At 42.2% G+C, this 17,667-nt stretch overlaps 1 protein-coding gene across 2 annotated transcripts in view; it reads right to left on the reverse strand.

The window, feature by feature from the left end:
• The window catches only part of LOC109989159 (netrin receptor UNC5C-like), a 230,594-nt gene that overhangs the window by 50,382 nt on the left and 162,545 nt on the right, over positions 1-17,667 (reverse strand). For both annotated transcript variants that reach the window (XM_065951374.1, XM_029278676.2), the window contains exons 5-7: positions 9,017-9,197; positions 4,837-5,004; positions 4,367-4,531 (exon numbers count right to left, since the gene is read on the reverse strand). In XM_065951374.1, coding sequence (XP_065807446.1) covers positions 4,367-4,531; positions 4,837-5,004; positions 9,017-9,197 — 514 coding nt within the window. The remainder of the gene's footprint in view (positions 1-4,366; positions 4,532-4,836; positions 5,005-9,016; positions 9,198-17,667) is intronic.

The following is a 17,667-nucleotide window of genomic DNA, read 5'->3' on the forward strand; positions in this document are numbered from 1 at the left end:
CATGTAAAGCACTTCAAACAACATTTTTAATGTATGAAACGTGTATACAGATAAAGTCTGACTGACTGATTAATAGATATATGTAGGTGTGACAAAAAGGTGTCTCCTAGATTAAACCGGGACATCTTTCTTTCTCTGCTTTACTGAAGCAGAAGAAGCTTTAATGTTCAGTGTGAAGCCTAAATAGACCAGCATTTAAAGATCCATCTTTCATAAACCAAGTAGTATAATCATAAAGGAATCACTCAGAGCTTTTTAAATATACTCTGCCTATAAAGTCCTGTGCATGCAAAACCCCTTCTTACAACCACACACACACACACACACACACACACACACACACACACACACACACACACACACACAGTAACACACACGTTTCATGGATTCCAGTAAATGCTACAGGAAACAGCTGAAACATTAGTGCGCGCATAAAACCACGTCTGTGGAGTTATTTTAACGACAGAAAATCAATCAGGGGGAAACGAGTCTAAATCTATACCTCTCTCGGCTTTAGCCCAGATTGTGTGGCCCGAGCCTCAGCGAGCGGCCTCAGGGAATCCTCCTGATGGACCGCAGACACATAATACACTGCGTCAGGAGGTGGGCAGGCTTCTGAAATATACTGTAAATCCTGTCAATAACATGCCTGCAGGCCAAAAAGCCTTCTGAGGGATTATTTAATATTACTCCATTGCATGTGATGAAACATCCCCCCCCCCCCCCCCCCCCGGGCTGCTTTGTGTTCACTGATGAAATATAGAAATCTCCTGAACAAGAGGTTGCTCTGATTTCATTTATTTGACCAGGAATGTCTCACTAGGATTGTCTTACTGGATTATTTGTTAGAGTGAAAACACAACGTAAGGCAGGAATCATGCATGACGTTATGAGTCATGAACACGAAAGATAAAACCCTGAAAAATCTTTATTTTTAAATCAAGCTCTTGACTCTCTGCTGCTGTTGTGTCCGTCATTGTCTCCCTGTTGTTTACATGTATCTTCCTGTGCTATGTCATCATACATGTACCAACTGTGCAAAGCTGTGACCCACACAAGAGGATTTCTGATCGTATGAATATAGATGTTTAATATTTACGATTTCAAAACATGGCGGCCCAGATTGTCTTTCAAGCAGATCGGGGAGGGTAAAAATCACTCATAGGAGAATCTGGCCAGATCGTCTTTGGAACCATTTGCTGACTTTGGACGGAAGGGTGGGAATCAGGCTCAAATTCGATGTTTGGTTCCCCTGCTCAAGCTCACTTACTTAAGTTTTTCAGCTTGATTCACATGTCTTTGAACAGTGCAGGATGATGTCTGAGGAGCAATATAGTGTTCATATGTTGTTTGTCATTTCTTGACATGTAGCGTGATTATTGTAAGATAATTAAGAATTAAGGTCTCCTATTTTCAATCAGGTCAGGTGGTCACTTAAATACATGATGGTGGTGGGTGCATTTGAGGTAATGACGGTGCAGGTTATATCGGTTTCACTGGAGGATGGAGCCAACATTTTAAATGAAAATAAGGTATTTAAAGTGCATCCAACACACTGAATTTAAAAGTAATTTTTCTGTCATTGCTGTAAGCGCTCTGGTCTGTTTTGTTGTTCAGTGCTTGTAAATTGTGGGCTGGGCATCACTTTAGCTTGTTAATAAAAATGAATCACCACTTCTACAACTAATGATAACAATGAAAATAACATTTTATAGTAACACAATTAAATTAATGAAATGATGTGATTATCTAGAATTATGCAGCAATAAAATAAACAATATCAAAGCCCACCAAAGCATGTTATTTAAACTATGTTGGTATTGCAGAGTCATAACTCTTCATAGTTTTGTTTGAATATATTTTGTCATTTCTTGCCGGGACGCTGTTGAAAAAAAAAAGGATTTTCATTTCATTTGACGCACTCCGGGTAAGATAAAGGTCAATAAACAAATATGTTGACGGCAGCTCAAGAAAGTCTGACTTAATACGACTCTGGCAATGTCTCAGCCAATGGGAGGCTGTAAATAACTTTAATGTTTATTCAGCATTTTAAGAAGGAGACATGTTTTTCGTTTCCCTGATTGTTTGCAGCCGAGTCCCTCCTGACAGAACGGGATTTGTGTTTCCATGGCATACAGTTTTATTATTGTATCAGAAATGTACTTTCCCACAAGAGGAAATTAAATAGTATACTCTGTTGTTGAACATGCTACACACACACATGGGCTGAAATACACATGTGCTAATGGAGAGGTGTCAGAGTGAGGGGGCTTCCCACAGCGAGTACTCCTGGCACCTCGGCAGTGCCCAGGAAGTGAACTGGCACCAGAGGCGCTGTTAGTCAACAGGCATGGCGGGCAACTGCTTGGGGCCCCAGACCAGTAAGGGGCCCCTGAGGGTTGACAAACCAGGCTACCAGACCAATTTCCAGTTTTGGTCCACACCAAGACTTGAACCGGCCACCCCTCTCAAGTCCCTACAGACTGAGCCTCTGACACACACGGTCTTTATCTGCCATGTTGTATGAAAAGAACGCCTGATGGGAATGAATGGCATGATTATAACAACACAAGTGAATTCATTTCCTCTCTCTCTCTCTCTTTTTTTTTACCTTTGCTCTCCTCTCGTCACTCTGACAGGCCTCTCTCTGTCTCCCTCTCGTTTCTCGTCAGACGCTGGTCTGCCAATTACTCCAAGCACGGGGAGCAACCAGCACTATTCCTACAAGTCAACAAATATAATTGCCTCCACCTTGGAAAAAAGTGCCGCTTCTATATTTGTGCCGTTATGACTCAGCCAGCATTTTCCAGCAGGTTTTTTTGTAATTGACCGCACTTTTTTTTTTCTTCTTCTGGTGTCAGAAATCACTAAATTGTGAAGGGATTTTTGGATGATTGTTCCACATCATTATCTATCATTACTTTCCCCTTTAAGAGGGGGGAAAAAGGTTGTTTTTTGACTGCAGTAATGGGCAAGAAAGGTGGAAAAAGGCAAGCGTAATGATGATGACATTAAGAAGCCCTCCCGTAATGTAACTATTACGAGCTCAGAAGAATAAAGAAAATGAGTATGTTCAAGCAAATTGCTGTAAAAAATGGAAGGAAGAGGAGTGGGTGTCTACTGGAGAAAGGCATTAAACCAAAAGGCAATAAGAGAAGGGAGCAAGGAAACAAACTTAAGATAAAGAGAGGGGAGAGGATGGAAGAGGATGAGATGATAAGACTGATGGAAGGAGCAGATGGAAGAAGAAAGTGAAGAAAATGGGGAGAAATTAAACAAATCTCAGGCGTAGTGGTCAGTATAGTGGAGAGGTGTTCAAGAGCCAATCACTAACAAATATGTTCATGCATTAGAAAAAAAAAGTTAGCTTTTGCTCTGTTCTTAAAGGCTTTATATGCAATTTTTTCATCCAGCAGATGTCGCCCTTGAGCACCAGCATGAAACCAAAACAATCGCGCTGCATTGTTGTGTTAGCATGCTAATGCTAGCGATCTTTATTATGCTGGTATCTTCACACTGCATGTAAATTTACCTGAAATGAGCGTGATCTAGAAACACAGTTAAGCAGTGAGTACAGTATGTTATTCTTCTTTTCTCCAGTCCCTCAATGAAACAACTTTTATACACGAGGGGAGGAGTCGGCCGGCCGTCCCGGCAATGTAAACAAAGTGAAGATAGGACTCTGAAAACTCTGAAAACATCACAGACAGTGGGACTCGGGTGTTACACCCATTGTAGACAGTCATGACTCACAGAGTTATTTTCAGAGGATATACTTGATTTATATTATATTTAAGTGTGAAAAATCACAAATAAAGACTTTAAACAAATCATGCACAAAGGGGTTAAATAGATGGGAATAGAAAACTGCTAATTGGTTTCTACAACAGAGACGATACACAATCAGAGTAGATGCACGATGGAGACAATGACATTTGAAATGTTGAAAGGTGAGATTAACGGCATGTCAGAAACGTTCAACTCGTGCATGTGTGAAGACACTGACACTTGCGTTACCGTCTAATTGCAGTGATGTTGAGACTCGTTTTTTTTTCCAAGTTCACACTGATTTCCCGACATCCTCAGGGCTGATACCTTTAAGGACATTTGAAGGTTCTTCTAGAAGATTTGCACTTGATACCTGTTTTACTTTTAAATATTTAGCTTACTTTTACTGGATCTGGTCACAGATTTCTCAGGATGTACACGAACCCATTCAGTTGTCACATTACACTAATATTCACTTATGTCTGTCCTGCATTACCAGCCAAATGCCCTGCAAGGTCTGGGGGGTCAGTTATCATCTGGAGTCAGTAAGTTATTGATGCAATCCAGTGCATATTAAAGAGAAACTTTGTCCACTTACTTTGCATACAGAGTCCGTCCGTGCAGTTCTGAGACTGGAGCACCAGCCCGTCGCAGTCTTTGCCTCCATTTTTGGGCGCCGGGTTGTTGCACTCCCTCCTCCTCCACTGGGTGCACTCCGTCCCACAGGCCGACCACTTACTCCAGTCCGTCCACACGCCGTCCACTGAAGATCAGGGAGCGGGAGAAGGAGATACAAGAATACCACGGGTGAGAAAGAAAATAAATGAGAGCAGGGAAAATGTCCTGAAGTACTCCGTCAGGTGTTGTGCATATAGGACAGGACAGTTTATGAAAAGAATCTTGCAGAAGGTGAGGCCAGACAGGCCAGTGTGAAGCTTAGGGGTGCATAAAAAATGGCACACAAAGGACAGAGTGAAGTAGATACAGTAAATCAACTCAAAGCAGATTAACACAAGCGTAATAAATCTATATTAACTGAAACTTCAAAACATATTATATTGAATTCACCGGTGCAAAGTGAGGTACAAGGCAGCTTCTGTATGGCCACTCCATCACACGGCAGTCCTCCATTGAGGGGGGCGGGATTCGTGCAGCTACGGGTTCTTTTTTGGAAGCCCCGCCCACAACGGCTGTTACACACCGACCACTCCGTCCATGTTGACCAACCGCCGTTCACTGGGGGAAGAGAGAGAGAGAGAGAGAGAGAGAGAGAGAGAGAGAGAGAGAGAGAGAGAGAGACTCCATCAAAACAACAAGTCGTACATTTAGTGATTAAACCATTCCAACCAAACTTTTTTCTTAAAATCTGACACCTAGTGTTGAAAATGGGTACTGCAGTCCAAATTCAAAACTTTGGAGAGAGCTGGAGAGTTCTCTTGCTCGCTTCCATCGCTGCAACACCTGTCGGTAAACCAAGGGGCGTCCAAACTGGCCGTGTGGGGGTGCCTTAAAACCGCACTACCTTCTCTGGTCCAAAAGAAACCAGACCATTCTGAACCGGAATCTAAAGTTAGAAAGAGGACATACTGGCACTTCAACATAGCATGTCTCCTTAATGTCTGATGATGTATTAAAGTCATTTTATGATTAAATTCAGTAGATATCTTACAGATTGGTCCATTGCAAAGTGTTTTAACCTCAGCTTTAAAATAATTGGTTAATCACAAAAATCCCCTGCAGAGAACAACTGGCCATTGAAAAACAAATAAAACACCCCAGGTTTAATTGAACAAGCTGTGGTGGACAAAGTAATAGAAAAGCTTTATGTAGTGTAATGTTTCTGTAGAAAAAAAAGGGGCAGATTTGAAGCAATAAAGGGACCAGCAGTGGATTCAAATCTTCTCCTGTCACTGAGACGTCATCGTTAAAGAGGATAACTGTTATTTTAATGTCTTGTTTGATTTAATTGAACTACTTGTCTTGATGGAGTCGGGTGTGTTTTGCAGATGCCAGGAGGCTGTGATTTGGAAGTTGAGTGGGAACAGCTGGATTCTCCTGCCCCCCCCCCCCCCACACACACACACACACACACACACACACAATCCCCTCCCCAAGAAAACAGAATCTTTCTGTAACCATGGTGTTATGCCACTCCAATAATAAATTGTCCAAATAAAATCTGACTCATTAAAATCACTCCACAATTCCTTCTATATAACATCTTATCATTTCAACCTGACGTTTATAAGATGCTTTATTTTTTGTTATTTTTTAGAGGAAATATTGGATGGGCTTTCACACGTTGGACAGAGCTTCTTAAAACACTTCAGAGTCAAATAAACACACTCGCACTGTTCTCAGGACTACAAAATCCTAAATTAGATCTTGAAAATAACTTTTCTTTTTCTTTTTTTACGTCTGTACGATACAAATATTTTTCAAAATCTTTCTAGGAGGCGTTGAACTTTGTGTGGGTCATAACACCGAACTGTGAGGTGTTACATCTGTTCAATAAATCTGTGCATTTGTGCAGACTTTGCACTCGGAGGGTTTAACAATCCACTCTCACTCCACACTCCAGGGCTTTTTGACGACACTCAATGTGACGGACCCTCCACACGAGCACGCAGGCTGGAAGTGTGGAGGGAGAGTGGTTAGGGAGTGGCCTCCAAACTCCATTTTCCAGTAGTCTGCAGCTTCCTGTTTGGAGCTGGTGACACCGCTCCTATTGGTTGTTAACAACGATCACTAAATAAGACAATACGCACAAGACACGACTGAAGACCTGCAACATTATTAAAAACGTTCGGTGCAAACATCAATGATCCAAAATGATGGGCGTGAGCACCAAGTCGAGCAAAACTCTCCTGATTTTGACTTTGGAAATGTGTCTGTGATTTTAAAAACTGCTTGAGATGTCATTTGGTGTAAGGCCAGCTTCACTTAGCATCGGGGCAGACTTGCAGTTGGAGGGTTTAACAATCCACTCTTACTCCACACTCAGAAGTTTTTGGACGGCACTCGATGTGGCCGACCCTCCACATGAGCACGCACCACAGAGTGGGAAGTGTCGAGAGAGAGAGAGAGAGAGGGTGCAGGGAGTGGTTGGAGAAAAAAAACACACAAACATTTTGCAACTCTTCTATAACCCTGCTTTTACTGGAGCACAACTTTTTTCCCCACTGTGTTCACATACTGTGATGCTGCCTGCAAAATTACTTAACCCTGAACTCGTGTTGGAGAGAGCGCACAGGGAGAAACAATACCATCACAAAGAATCCTCACTATAGCCAAAACCTCCTTATTTTCAGTCACTATAGGCTGTTTCTCTTCCTTTGTCCCTTTTGTGTAGATTTTTCCACTTTCAGCCTATTTTTGTCAGTCGCATTGTCATCGCTGTTGCAAGATTTTCCCTGCATCCAGTCAGATTTCCACCCTTTCTTTTGCTTCATTACTTTGCATTATTGTTGTTTCTCACAAGACAAACGTGGCAGTGGCGTGCAGACAAAGATAAGGGCGTTTTGAAAGACAGTCAGAAAGAGAAAAATCAGGTATAAAGTTAGAATGAGTCACAAGGACACCCAGAGAGAGGGTGAGCCGACATCTGGAGAGAGGCAGTGGGTTGAAACTCCTCTGCTGGATCTGGACATTCGTGCCTCAGTGGACGGTGCCCACTCCTTCTCCAGACGTCTGCTAAAATCAGGTACAGTCACCTTTGTCATCTCCTCTTCACACACCTTTTCTCCTCCCACTCTCTTCTCCTCACCTGTCTCTTCTATCTATATCTGCTCCATTTTTTCCCCCTCCTTCTGTTTTTTCACCATTTCACCTTGTCAACAGTGTCAGCTGGGCCCTTGTAGAGCCCAGAAGATTGAACCACAGATTGAACAATCTATTTCTGTAAGGATACATCAGTGTCAAACCACTCCATCTCTTGCCGTCTGTATCGCACACACGCACGCACTGTTATTTTTGATTGAAACACTCCTAGTGAATAGACTCAGTGTTACATTTGAGAGAAACACTGTGTGTGTGTGTGTGTGTAGTGCTTTACATTGTTTTTCCTCAAAATGTTTCCCGTCCTCTCATGTCAGCCTGACATTTGGTAAAATGGAAAAAAAAAAAAAAAAAAAGAAGTGAAACAAGCTTTCTCTCCTTCTCTTTCTTCTCAGTTTTAGAACAAAAAAAAAAAAGCAATAGAAGAGCATTGTCTGGAAAAACAACAAAACCATTTAGAAGGAAGCTATTCTAAGTTTGTTGTGTTTTTCCACAGCTGTTATCACGCCATATGCCGCACAATTCATTCGGGCGGCGGAGGGAAAATTGGCTGAACGTCGAGACATTTGGAAAGCACACATGTTCTAATTTAAAAACTGAAGGTGTGATTGGTTGGTGAGTTTTAATTGGTTGAGGTCAAAGGTGAGGTGGGACTGTCTGGCTGATTGAAAAGAGAAAGTGCCAGCTTGGTAGAGGAGCTCATTTCATGTGGCAGATTGGGGGGGGGGCCTGGCCTACGGGCGATCCTGGACATAGTTTGGTTAGCTTTAGCTAGCTTTTACAAAGTGTCATAAAATCTGGAATAAAAGTCGCACTAGTACAGAAGACGCTGTCTGTTTTGGGGGGTAGAAGGTTTTAAACTGTCTTCCTGTCCACAATGTGCAGTTTCTAAGAGAATGCAAGGCTTCTTTCTAGTGACATCTGTTTTCACCACGTGGAGTTTGCAATCCTGCTAGCTACTGTTTGGTAGTTTAGCTCCTAGCGGCTAGTAAGGACCCAACAATTTGCCTACAGTGTCGCAGCTCACCTCCGCTAGTTACTTGTCTTTAATTGAGGATTATTTACCATCTAACCAGCACTTTTTAAGGTTTACTTACTTAAATGTTTACCACTGTTTTCTTTATATGCATGACTATGACCTAATGTAGCTATGTATCCTAGCATGTATGGCGTAGTGACACAGCTAGTTATACTCAATGAAGTTGGGCGATTTTCAATGGTGCCAGGCAGTGTGTAGGGAGAAATGGTCACGATGGCGGATAGCGTTTTATCCTGGTTTATTTGTTGCACTGGTTTATTAAATGAAAAAATTGCTCTATGTTTATGGTGTTAAAAGGAAAAACAGAAAAGAATGGAAATTGCATAAGCCAAAATTAATATTCAATATGTTAATAATTAAACCTGTGAATAAGAGCACGTTTTTAGTGACGTCCCGTGTCATTCACTCTCTGATTTTAGCGTGCTAACTTACCATAGACGATAACAGTGGCTGTGGTGCTGCGTCGTTTGGCCACGATGTTCTTGGCCACACACGTGTAGTTGGCGGTGTCGGACAGACGCGCCTGTTTGATGATCAGGTTGTGGTCGATGGTGATGTAGAAGTTTCTGTCCTCTGCCGGGTCGATTATCTCCTCGTTCTTCAGCCACTCCACCTGGGAGACAAAGAGAAGAGAAATCCCATCAACATAAAGGTTTGTCTTAAAAGTGATAATAATAATAGTAAAGTTTGTGTAGTGGGAAGATTTGCTCTATAGCTGCCATCATGTGGAGAGAAAAATGTAAAGAATGATTTATTTTCTACTCAAAATCTTTGCTTTTCCACATTTATTCGATCTTGTAAGCTGAGCTGAAATCAATAGATCACACCACAATCTTGTTTTCACAGTCGATGCGCCCTGAGAGCAACCAATCGGGCCGGGGAGGAAAAATACAAAATGTAGTTTTAAAAGTGATGCTCATCGAAAACAGTGCATCTGTGAGTTTATAAAGAAAGAAAACTGATGGAATCAAGTTTTGGATGTTTTGGTATAATCTTGTTATTTACAACTTTGGAAGATGAAGAAATGAAGACTAGAAAGAAAAGGCCTGTTATAGGATGCTGTTGTAATCTTGTTTTTCAAACGTTCCACTTTTTAGGAAAGTTCAAAGTTGAAATCCATGTAAGACGGCTCTGTCAATCTACCAAGACTGTCATGTTACTTCCTGGTTTATCCCGTACACACAAGCCTATTGTCGCAATTATTCAAAGACGAAATATGATTCATGATTTACACTTGAATTGGAGTAGTATGATATTAGAATAAAAGAGAAGCAATAATCAAACTTTTTTTTGTGTCTCAAGTCACAGAAATCATCAACACCGGACGCTTCACAATTTGGCGCCCCAGGGTGGCAGTGTAGTAAAGCAGGAAAATGTCCCAACATGTGCTTCTTCGAGGTATTTTTGGTGAAGAATGGGACAGCGGGAAAGTATCCCATTCATGAGCCTAATCACATTTCCTGAGTGCTGTATTTACTGGTCCAAACCCTCATAAATTCAACCTGCCCGGGCTTTATGGCGGGCACATAAATGTCCGAGGCGCGTTGTTTAATTCATGTTGTTTAATTTCCTCCTCCCCTCGCATTAAGGAAATGGAAATCTCAGATGCAGAAAAGAGAGAAAAATTCAGTGTTATATTCTTCAGTGTGTTCAGCGCCGCTCGAGCCGGGCAGGCTGTCAGCTCTCTCTCTCTCAGTTATTCTACCTGCTTCTCCCTCTGATCTTTAGAGATTTGGTAGTGCTCTTTGGCCACGGGCGCACTGTAGCTCTTGAATCCTTAAAGTGAAGTGACACGCTGTGTGACCTTTCAGTTTCTATTACACAGTAAAGGTTATACTGGAGGAAAACAGCAACAACTAAACAAACAAAACACTTATATATATAATACGGCCGGACAAGCCTTATCCTTTGTATTGTAATAAAAAAGAGCGTAGGCGCTTTGGAATAAATCAAAGCGGCGGCCATGTGTGTTTTATGGATTTATATGTATTCACGGTCAGGATGTTAAATAAGTTGTTCCGTGGTGCGGATTTAAAGAGACACATAATCTCTTCGCTTGGATACAAAACACAAATAAAGATCTGACTGTAAAACTGTTTTTTTTGCACTCTGTTTCTCAGAGATCTAAGGTCAACAGTAAGATCACATAAACATGTATCCCTGGAACACAAAAGTGGTTCTCATTTACATGTAGCACTTAAGAGCAAGGATCAAATAGAGTATCTCGGATACGGGGGCGGATGCAGACTTTTTATCCAAACTGAGTTGGCCCAACTGGGACACTGTCTTATGCAAAGGGGGGGGGGGGGGGGGGGGGGCTTTGTGTGAAAACAAACACAACTTCAACTAGTAAAAATAAAGTATCTTAAAGATGTTCAACTTTTGAAAATGTAACACGACTGGTAATACATAATCCCTCTATGCTTTGTTCCTTAAAGGGATACTTCACCCATTTGCATTAATCTTTGTATCATTAGAAACCTGGTAGTATTTTTGAATGGTCGTGCATCCTGTCCTCATTTTCCCCTGAGATGTGAAATCTTTGTATTTCTAAGTCTGAAAAGGAGCTTCCAGTGACGCAAAAATTATGATTTTTGCGTACCTGAGTGTCCCAGGACCCCCCTGGTTTCACCCCTGCTTGAATGCAAATAAAAGGCTCTTGTGTTAAAGATATAATAAGTGACAAGTATAGCAGAAATCAAATATATTCTAGCTACATATATTGTATAGAAATGATTCTCTAAAGAGAGTGAAGTCAAACCCCCTCTGGATTTGTTGTTTTTAGCTCTGTGTTCACACTTCCATCACTTTGTCTATGTTTTACTTTGAGGATTTAACAGGATTCATTCAAGTGAACCCCTCCCTGTCCAACCATTGGCCCTGCCACCAAATGGGCTATGAGAGACGGCCCCGCCCACTCAGGGACGATGTTTTGAGAGGCATAACGGCTGAGATTCGTCACAAGAGTACAATTCAAGTTGAACCAAAGGAGAGAGGATGAGACAATTTTTGGTCTTCAACTCTGGGCCACAAGTCTGAATGGCCTGGCTGCACTCAGTCGGGACAGTGAAGTATAGGTGTGTGGGGGGGGTGGGGGGCACGCTTAGGGACAGTGGAAGAAAATCTTTGTTCTGCTCTTAGAGACTGTTGCTATGGTGCAGCATCTACTGGACATCTACTCTGAAAGTCAGATATTCTATATTTTACCATTAAGTATGATTAACCTGGAAACACAGAACTTTGCCTATTAAGACCAGTTAGTAACACACAGGTGCATTGTGGGAGAACTTGATCTGTTTCTGGAGCTTCTTGAAAGCTGATAATCTCTCAACTAAAAGGAATCATGAAAGTGTCCTTTTGGTAAACGTCTGGGAGACGAGCCACAGATTCCAGGTAAGAGTGATGAAAAGCTACACTGTTAAAACTTCATCCCTGTTATGTTGAATATCATCACACTCAATGAGACTTGGCACTGAGTGTTCAGATCAGTCCAGAGCCTCGATTACATAACCACTTTCTCTCGTTCCCGACTCTCTGTATCATGCCAGTACATATTCTTGGAGAGTAATGGGAGATTTGGACCATCTTCGTTGCACATTTCAAAGAACTTTGAACCTAACTTTGTTCTCTGGAGTGCCCTCTAGAGACACCTTTAAGACTTACACGTTGTCCTAAAAGCATGCGAGCGTTATATACATGCGTCACATTGCACCCGTTAAATATTTCAGTCTTTGGGGCGCTGGTGGCGCAGTGGTTAGTGCACGCTCACCATGTATGGAGGCTGTGGTCCTCCAAGCGGGCGGCCCAGGTTCAAAACCCACCTGCGGCTCCTTTCCTGCATGTCATTTCCTACTCTCTCTCTCTCCCTGATTTCAAACTCTATCCACTGTCCTATCTCTCCATTAAAGGCAGAAAAATACCCCAAAAATAAATATTTCAGTCTTTGCTCTGTGATTTTCAGTTTCCCCCTCGGAAACAATATGACATTTAGTGCTTTTCTATTGAAGGTGGACACACTGAAGTGTTGTGCTTTGTATTGAGGAGCAGCGCAACACTCAGAGGATCGTCAATAAACAGCTCACGGTGAGCCGCGCTTACGAGCTGCGTCACTTTTTGCAATTTCAATTTGCAAAGTCATCTGGCTTACAGATTAGCTTAAAAAATGTCAGTAAACATGGCCCAATAAGACACATGATAAGATAAGATTTGAATACTGACAGATGTTGGGTGATGGCCAATTTGAGTGAGAAAGAATTCATTTTTAACAATTAAAACATTCCTTGTTTTTTGCCTTCAAATCAGACTTCTGTGATGTGTGATCCGTAAACGCTCATATTGCAATGACTAACTTTAGAATCAAAGGTCCTTTTGGATTTTGCAGCATCCAACAACTGAAGTTATCGCCAGCATCAACAGAAAGTTACTGTTATGGTATCTAATCTATAATTAAAAAGTTCTCCCCCACAGGAACAAGACAAGCAGCTCCGGTGTTTGATCACCTGTTGTTGTGGTTGACTTTGTAGGGGATTAATGAAATGAGTGTTTAAAGCAAACAACTTATGGCTCTGAGTCTAAACTTTTTCTGTCGAGCCCAGGAGGGATTGCTGCATAAAAATGCAAAATGGCGTCACCTTCCCCCACAGAGGTAATGAGCTCTTATACCATAACGCTCTGGAAATAGCCTCAGTCTGCGATGATGTCTGAGGGTTAAAGCATGTAAGACTGACGTGTGCTCCGCTCGGGCTCAGACAAAAGAGACCGCATGTGGTGGCAACACCGCCGCTGCCACCGCATCATTAGCCACAGCTGGTGTTAGAGGCAGTGTGTGTGTGTGTGTGTGTGTGTGTGTGTGTGTGTGTGTGTGAGTGTGTGTGTGTGGGGGATACTAGCAGAGAGAGGCTGATTGGATCAAACCAACCCCAGGGGAGAATGTGTATTTATTATTTTAACTCTCGCCCCCACATTACCTGTCTCCCTCTTTTATCCACACATCACTACACACAAACACACAAACACACAAACACACAAACACGCAGACGGAGAACAACACCACCTGCCTTTGCTTTATTGCCATGGTGTATATAAATGAAATAATGGCATTATACACGCCTGTGGAGACCCCACAGACAGTGTGTGATCACACCTTTGACACAGCAGCATGTGCACTCACATCAGTAATACGCTCGTCCTTTGATTCAACCATGAAGGGCTTCTGTTGAAAAGGTTCAAGAAGAGTCCATTCCTCCTTTTTCCTTTAGTCACAGAATCACCTCGCTTTCTTTTCAGAGAGATAAAGGCTTTGTTTGCCTCGATCACACAGACGTTTGATCGTGTGTTTTTTCCGGCTCGACCCCGCGATTGAGATTGTAATTCGGCATCAGGTAAAGCGTGTGTGCCTGAACATGAGATAAGACGGTCGTATTCCCCTCAGTTCTTTAATCATGAACTTGCTTGTAGTGCTCGAACACCGCAGGAGCCTATAAGGAGTGACATTTCAAATATGCAAAACGCCTCCATATGATTTCCTCGCCTTCATCTTAATGGCTTGATATGCGATTTTTTTGATCGAGCAGATGTCGCTCCTTGAGCACCAGCATGAAACCAAAACAACTTGCGCTGTATTGTTGTGTTAGCATGCTAATGCTAGTGATCTTTATCATGCTGGTATCTTCACACTGCATGTAAATTTACCTGAAATGAGCGTGATCTAGAAACACAGTTAAGCAGTGAGTACAGTATGTTATTCTTCTTTTCTCTAGTCCCTCAATTAAACAACTTCTATACACGAGGGGAGGAGTCAGCCGGCCGTCCCGGCGATGTAAACAAAGTGAAGATAGGACTCTGAAAACTCTGAAAACATCACAGACAGTGGGACTCGGGTGTTACACCCATTGTAGACAGTCATGACTCACAGAGTTATTTTCAGAGGATAGACTTGATTTATATTATATTTAAGTGTGAAAAATCCCATAGAAAGCCTTTAAGGACAAATGTCCCGTCTTATATCGCGCGGTATCAAGCCTGCAGGAAGTGTAACGTATTGCACATATCTATAAAGATATGCATCTTCTCTCTGGCAGCGCAACAAAAGGCTTGATGGCATGCTGTGAGAGATTAAAGTAAAGCCGAGATATATAGATACATAGATATATATTCCCCCCTTTTGTTGCACTCTAAAAGAAGCACAAAGTGTTTTTGAAATGCAAGGCTTCGCGGCGTATCTGCTGCAGAGAACAGCGACATCACAGTCACACAGAAAAGTGTCACAAAGAAGAAAAAAAAAAGAGCACAGCGCAAGTCTATAGCAAAGGCGAAACAAACGGCGGAGCACAGAGCAAGGCGTGAGATAACAAAAGGCGAGAGAATATCTGAGACAAATGCTAAAATATGACATGCTTTGTAGAGCCACTACAAAGGGACTCATATGGGAGTTGATAAGGGTGCAGAGATACTCGGTCTGAGGATAGAATCTGCTATTGGCTCACAACATTAATTTTTCAAAGCGAGAGCCGGCACAAACACCAAACACACAATGTTTGTATAATGGAACACACACAAAAACCAAAAAAAAACAGAAAATCTGAAATCAGAGACGGGCGGCGGAAACAAGCTGGACGTGTGTGTCTCCGTGTGTGTGTGTGTGTGTGTGTGTGTGTGTGTGTGTGTGTGTAAGCGAGAGCCAATGAATCACTGAAGTGTTAATACGCTCGTCACTGAGGATTATCCCCTTGATTAGCTATATTATCTGGATCCCTATAAGACCACAGATGAGTGGGTTAAAGAGCTCCTGTAGTGATTACTCTTCCTCCTGTGTGGGAGGGGGGACAGAGTGTTCGTCCATGTTTGGAATAATCCCACACCCCCGCCACCACATCACCACCAACCCCGCGCCAGCTCAGCTTTTTGTCACTTTGAGAAAGGCAGAGAGCGAGAAACGATGGCGAGAGAGAGACACAGACGAGACGAGTTAAAACAAGCTGAGAAAAAAAAAAAGACGTTTTTTCGCAGTAACATTTTGAAATGGAAAAGCTGCACAGTCATACTTCCTTTTTCTATCCATTTTTATTTATAGCGCTCATTTGCGGCAAAGTCTGACTGAATCATCTTCAGGATGGAATTATCTGAAAAGAAGGCAGGATGTCCCGAAACAATGATTCATAAAACTATAAATAAAGACTCTGCTTCAGAGGATCATGAGCTGGCTTTCTGTGCCTTAATTTAATATTTGCACAGACATCCCTGTTTCCCAGAGATTATACCTTCACATACTTCTAATTTAATTGGCCAAATATGCTGTTTAGGAAATATCATTGCTGGCTGCATGTTGTCTTGTTGCAAAAATATTTAAGAGTTGGAAAGGCTGTGGGGTTTATGCGCACATGGTCACACATGGTTATGGCACGCCGTCATCATCCATGCACGGCCTACTCCGACCTCCACCTCAGCGGCGAGGAAGTGTGGACGACAGGAACGCGAGGAATACAAATCCTGCATCTTATTCTCCAGAGCGTCTCCAGATAACACTTGTTATGGAACTGGCGCTTTACAAATGAAAAGTTTATTTGCAAAAGCAGTTAAAAAATGTGATTTTGAGTTTTATAGTTATTGTTTATTTCAGGTAATATCATTCAGACTGAAGCTTTCACCAAGTTCCCCATAGACTGTTTTTTTTTTTCCACCAGAACAGTTTCTGGAACACATAACAGCTCTATTTAAAATGCTAATTAAAACTATCAGGGCATTTTTTTTCAGAAAGGCTTTTATCTGTTTTTGGCAAATGAACTCTTCAAATAGTGATCGATTGATTGATTGAATGAATAAAAATCACATCTCGATGAAAGGCCCGGCATGGATACTACAGTGTTTTTTGGTCGCCTTTGAGGATCCATGTGCATGTGATCAAAACGTTGTCAACAGAGACATTTTCAAACACTCAAGTAAGAAATTATTTTGTTCTCAAAGGATCATTTTTTGTGGAAATGTGGCCTTTGATTGTAGATGAAGAAAAATCCTGTTGGTGAAAACTTCCTATGGTTGAACTTTGCAAACGTTCAACTTGGATTGATGTGGAGATCGTGAGTGAGCCAAATGTTGGTTCATTCAGGTCATTTAAACTCGAGTTTTACAGTTTAAATGTCGGTACCAGTGGGTGAAAGGCCAGACAAATCTAAAAATGATACTTCTCGGTGAATTCGCACTAACATTCGAGCTCTCTCATATGAACACGTTGACATTTACTTTTCTTTCATTTCCAATTCAAATCTGCCTCTTGACTTTGTGTGACTCTCGGCTCCGTGCATTCATTAAGACATTACGGAGATGTGTGCGTGTCAGCTCCCCTGTGAACTATAATTCCAGCTAAACCATCCCGATCATCACAACCCCCCCGCCCCCCCCTCACCCCGCCCCCCCCCTCACCCCCTCACCCCCTCACCCCCCCGCACACATGTCTACAGCACTGCCAGATGTGCCACCCTCATTATTGTTGGCTCTGCCTGGCATCTGGAGAGCCATCACCATAATTGGCATGCTTGTTTCCATTATCAAACACTCACACGTGCGCACACACACACACACACACACACACACACACACACACACACACACACACACACACACACACACACACACAGGTCTGTTTGTGTGTTTCATAATACAAACATTGAGTGTTGGTGTTTGCAACATGCCTGCCCAATTCTCAGGAATTAGGTCCGTCCAGTCGGAGAGAGATAATAGAGAGAAGTAGGACATTAAAGAAGAAAGAAAGAAAGTAAGAAAGACAGAAGGAAAGAAAGGAGGACCGAACGAATGAAAGACCATCGAACAAACAGAAAAAAGACAAAAGCGTCATGTCTGAGAGATTGAAGAAACAGAGAGCAGGTTGGAGAGAAATTATTGAGACACAGCCACAGTCAGAATGAAGAAGGAAAGAGAAAGAGAGAGAGATTGATGAGAGAGAGAGAGAGAGAGAGAGAGAGAATGAGGGATGGATGTTGGCAGATGAGACCATCCATCCTTCTCTTCTGCTGCCATCAGCTTTTTGACACGAGCGCAGACGACTGGCTATAACTGCCCGTGTGTTT

Source organism: Labrus bergylta, chromosome 2 (genome assembly GCF_963930695.1).
Source record: "Labrus bergylta chromosome 2, fLabBer1.1, whole genome shotgun sequence".
NCBI classification, from domain to species: Eukaryota; Metazoa; Chordata; class Actinopteri; order Labriformes; family Labridae; genus Labrus; species Labrus bergylta.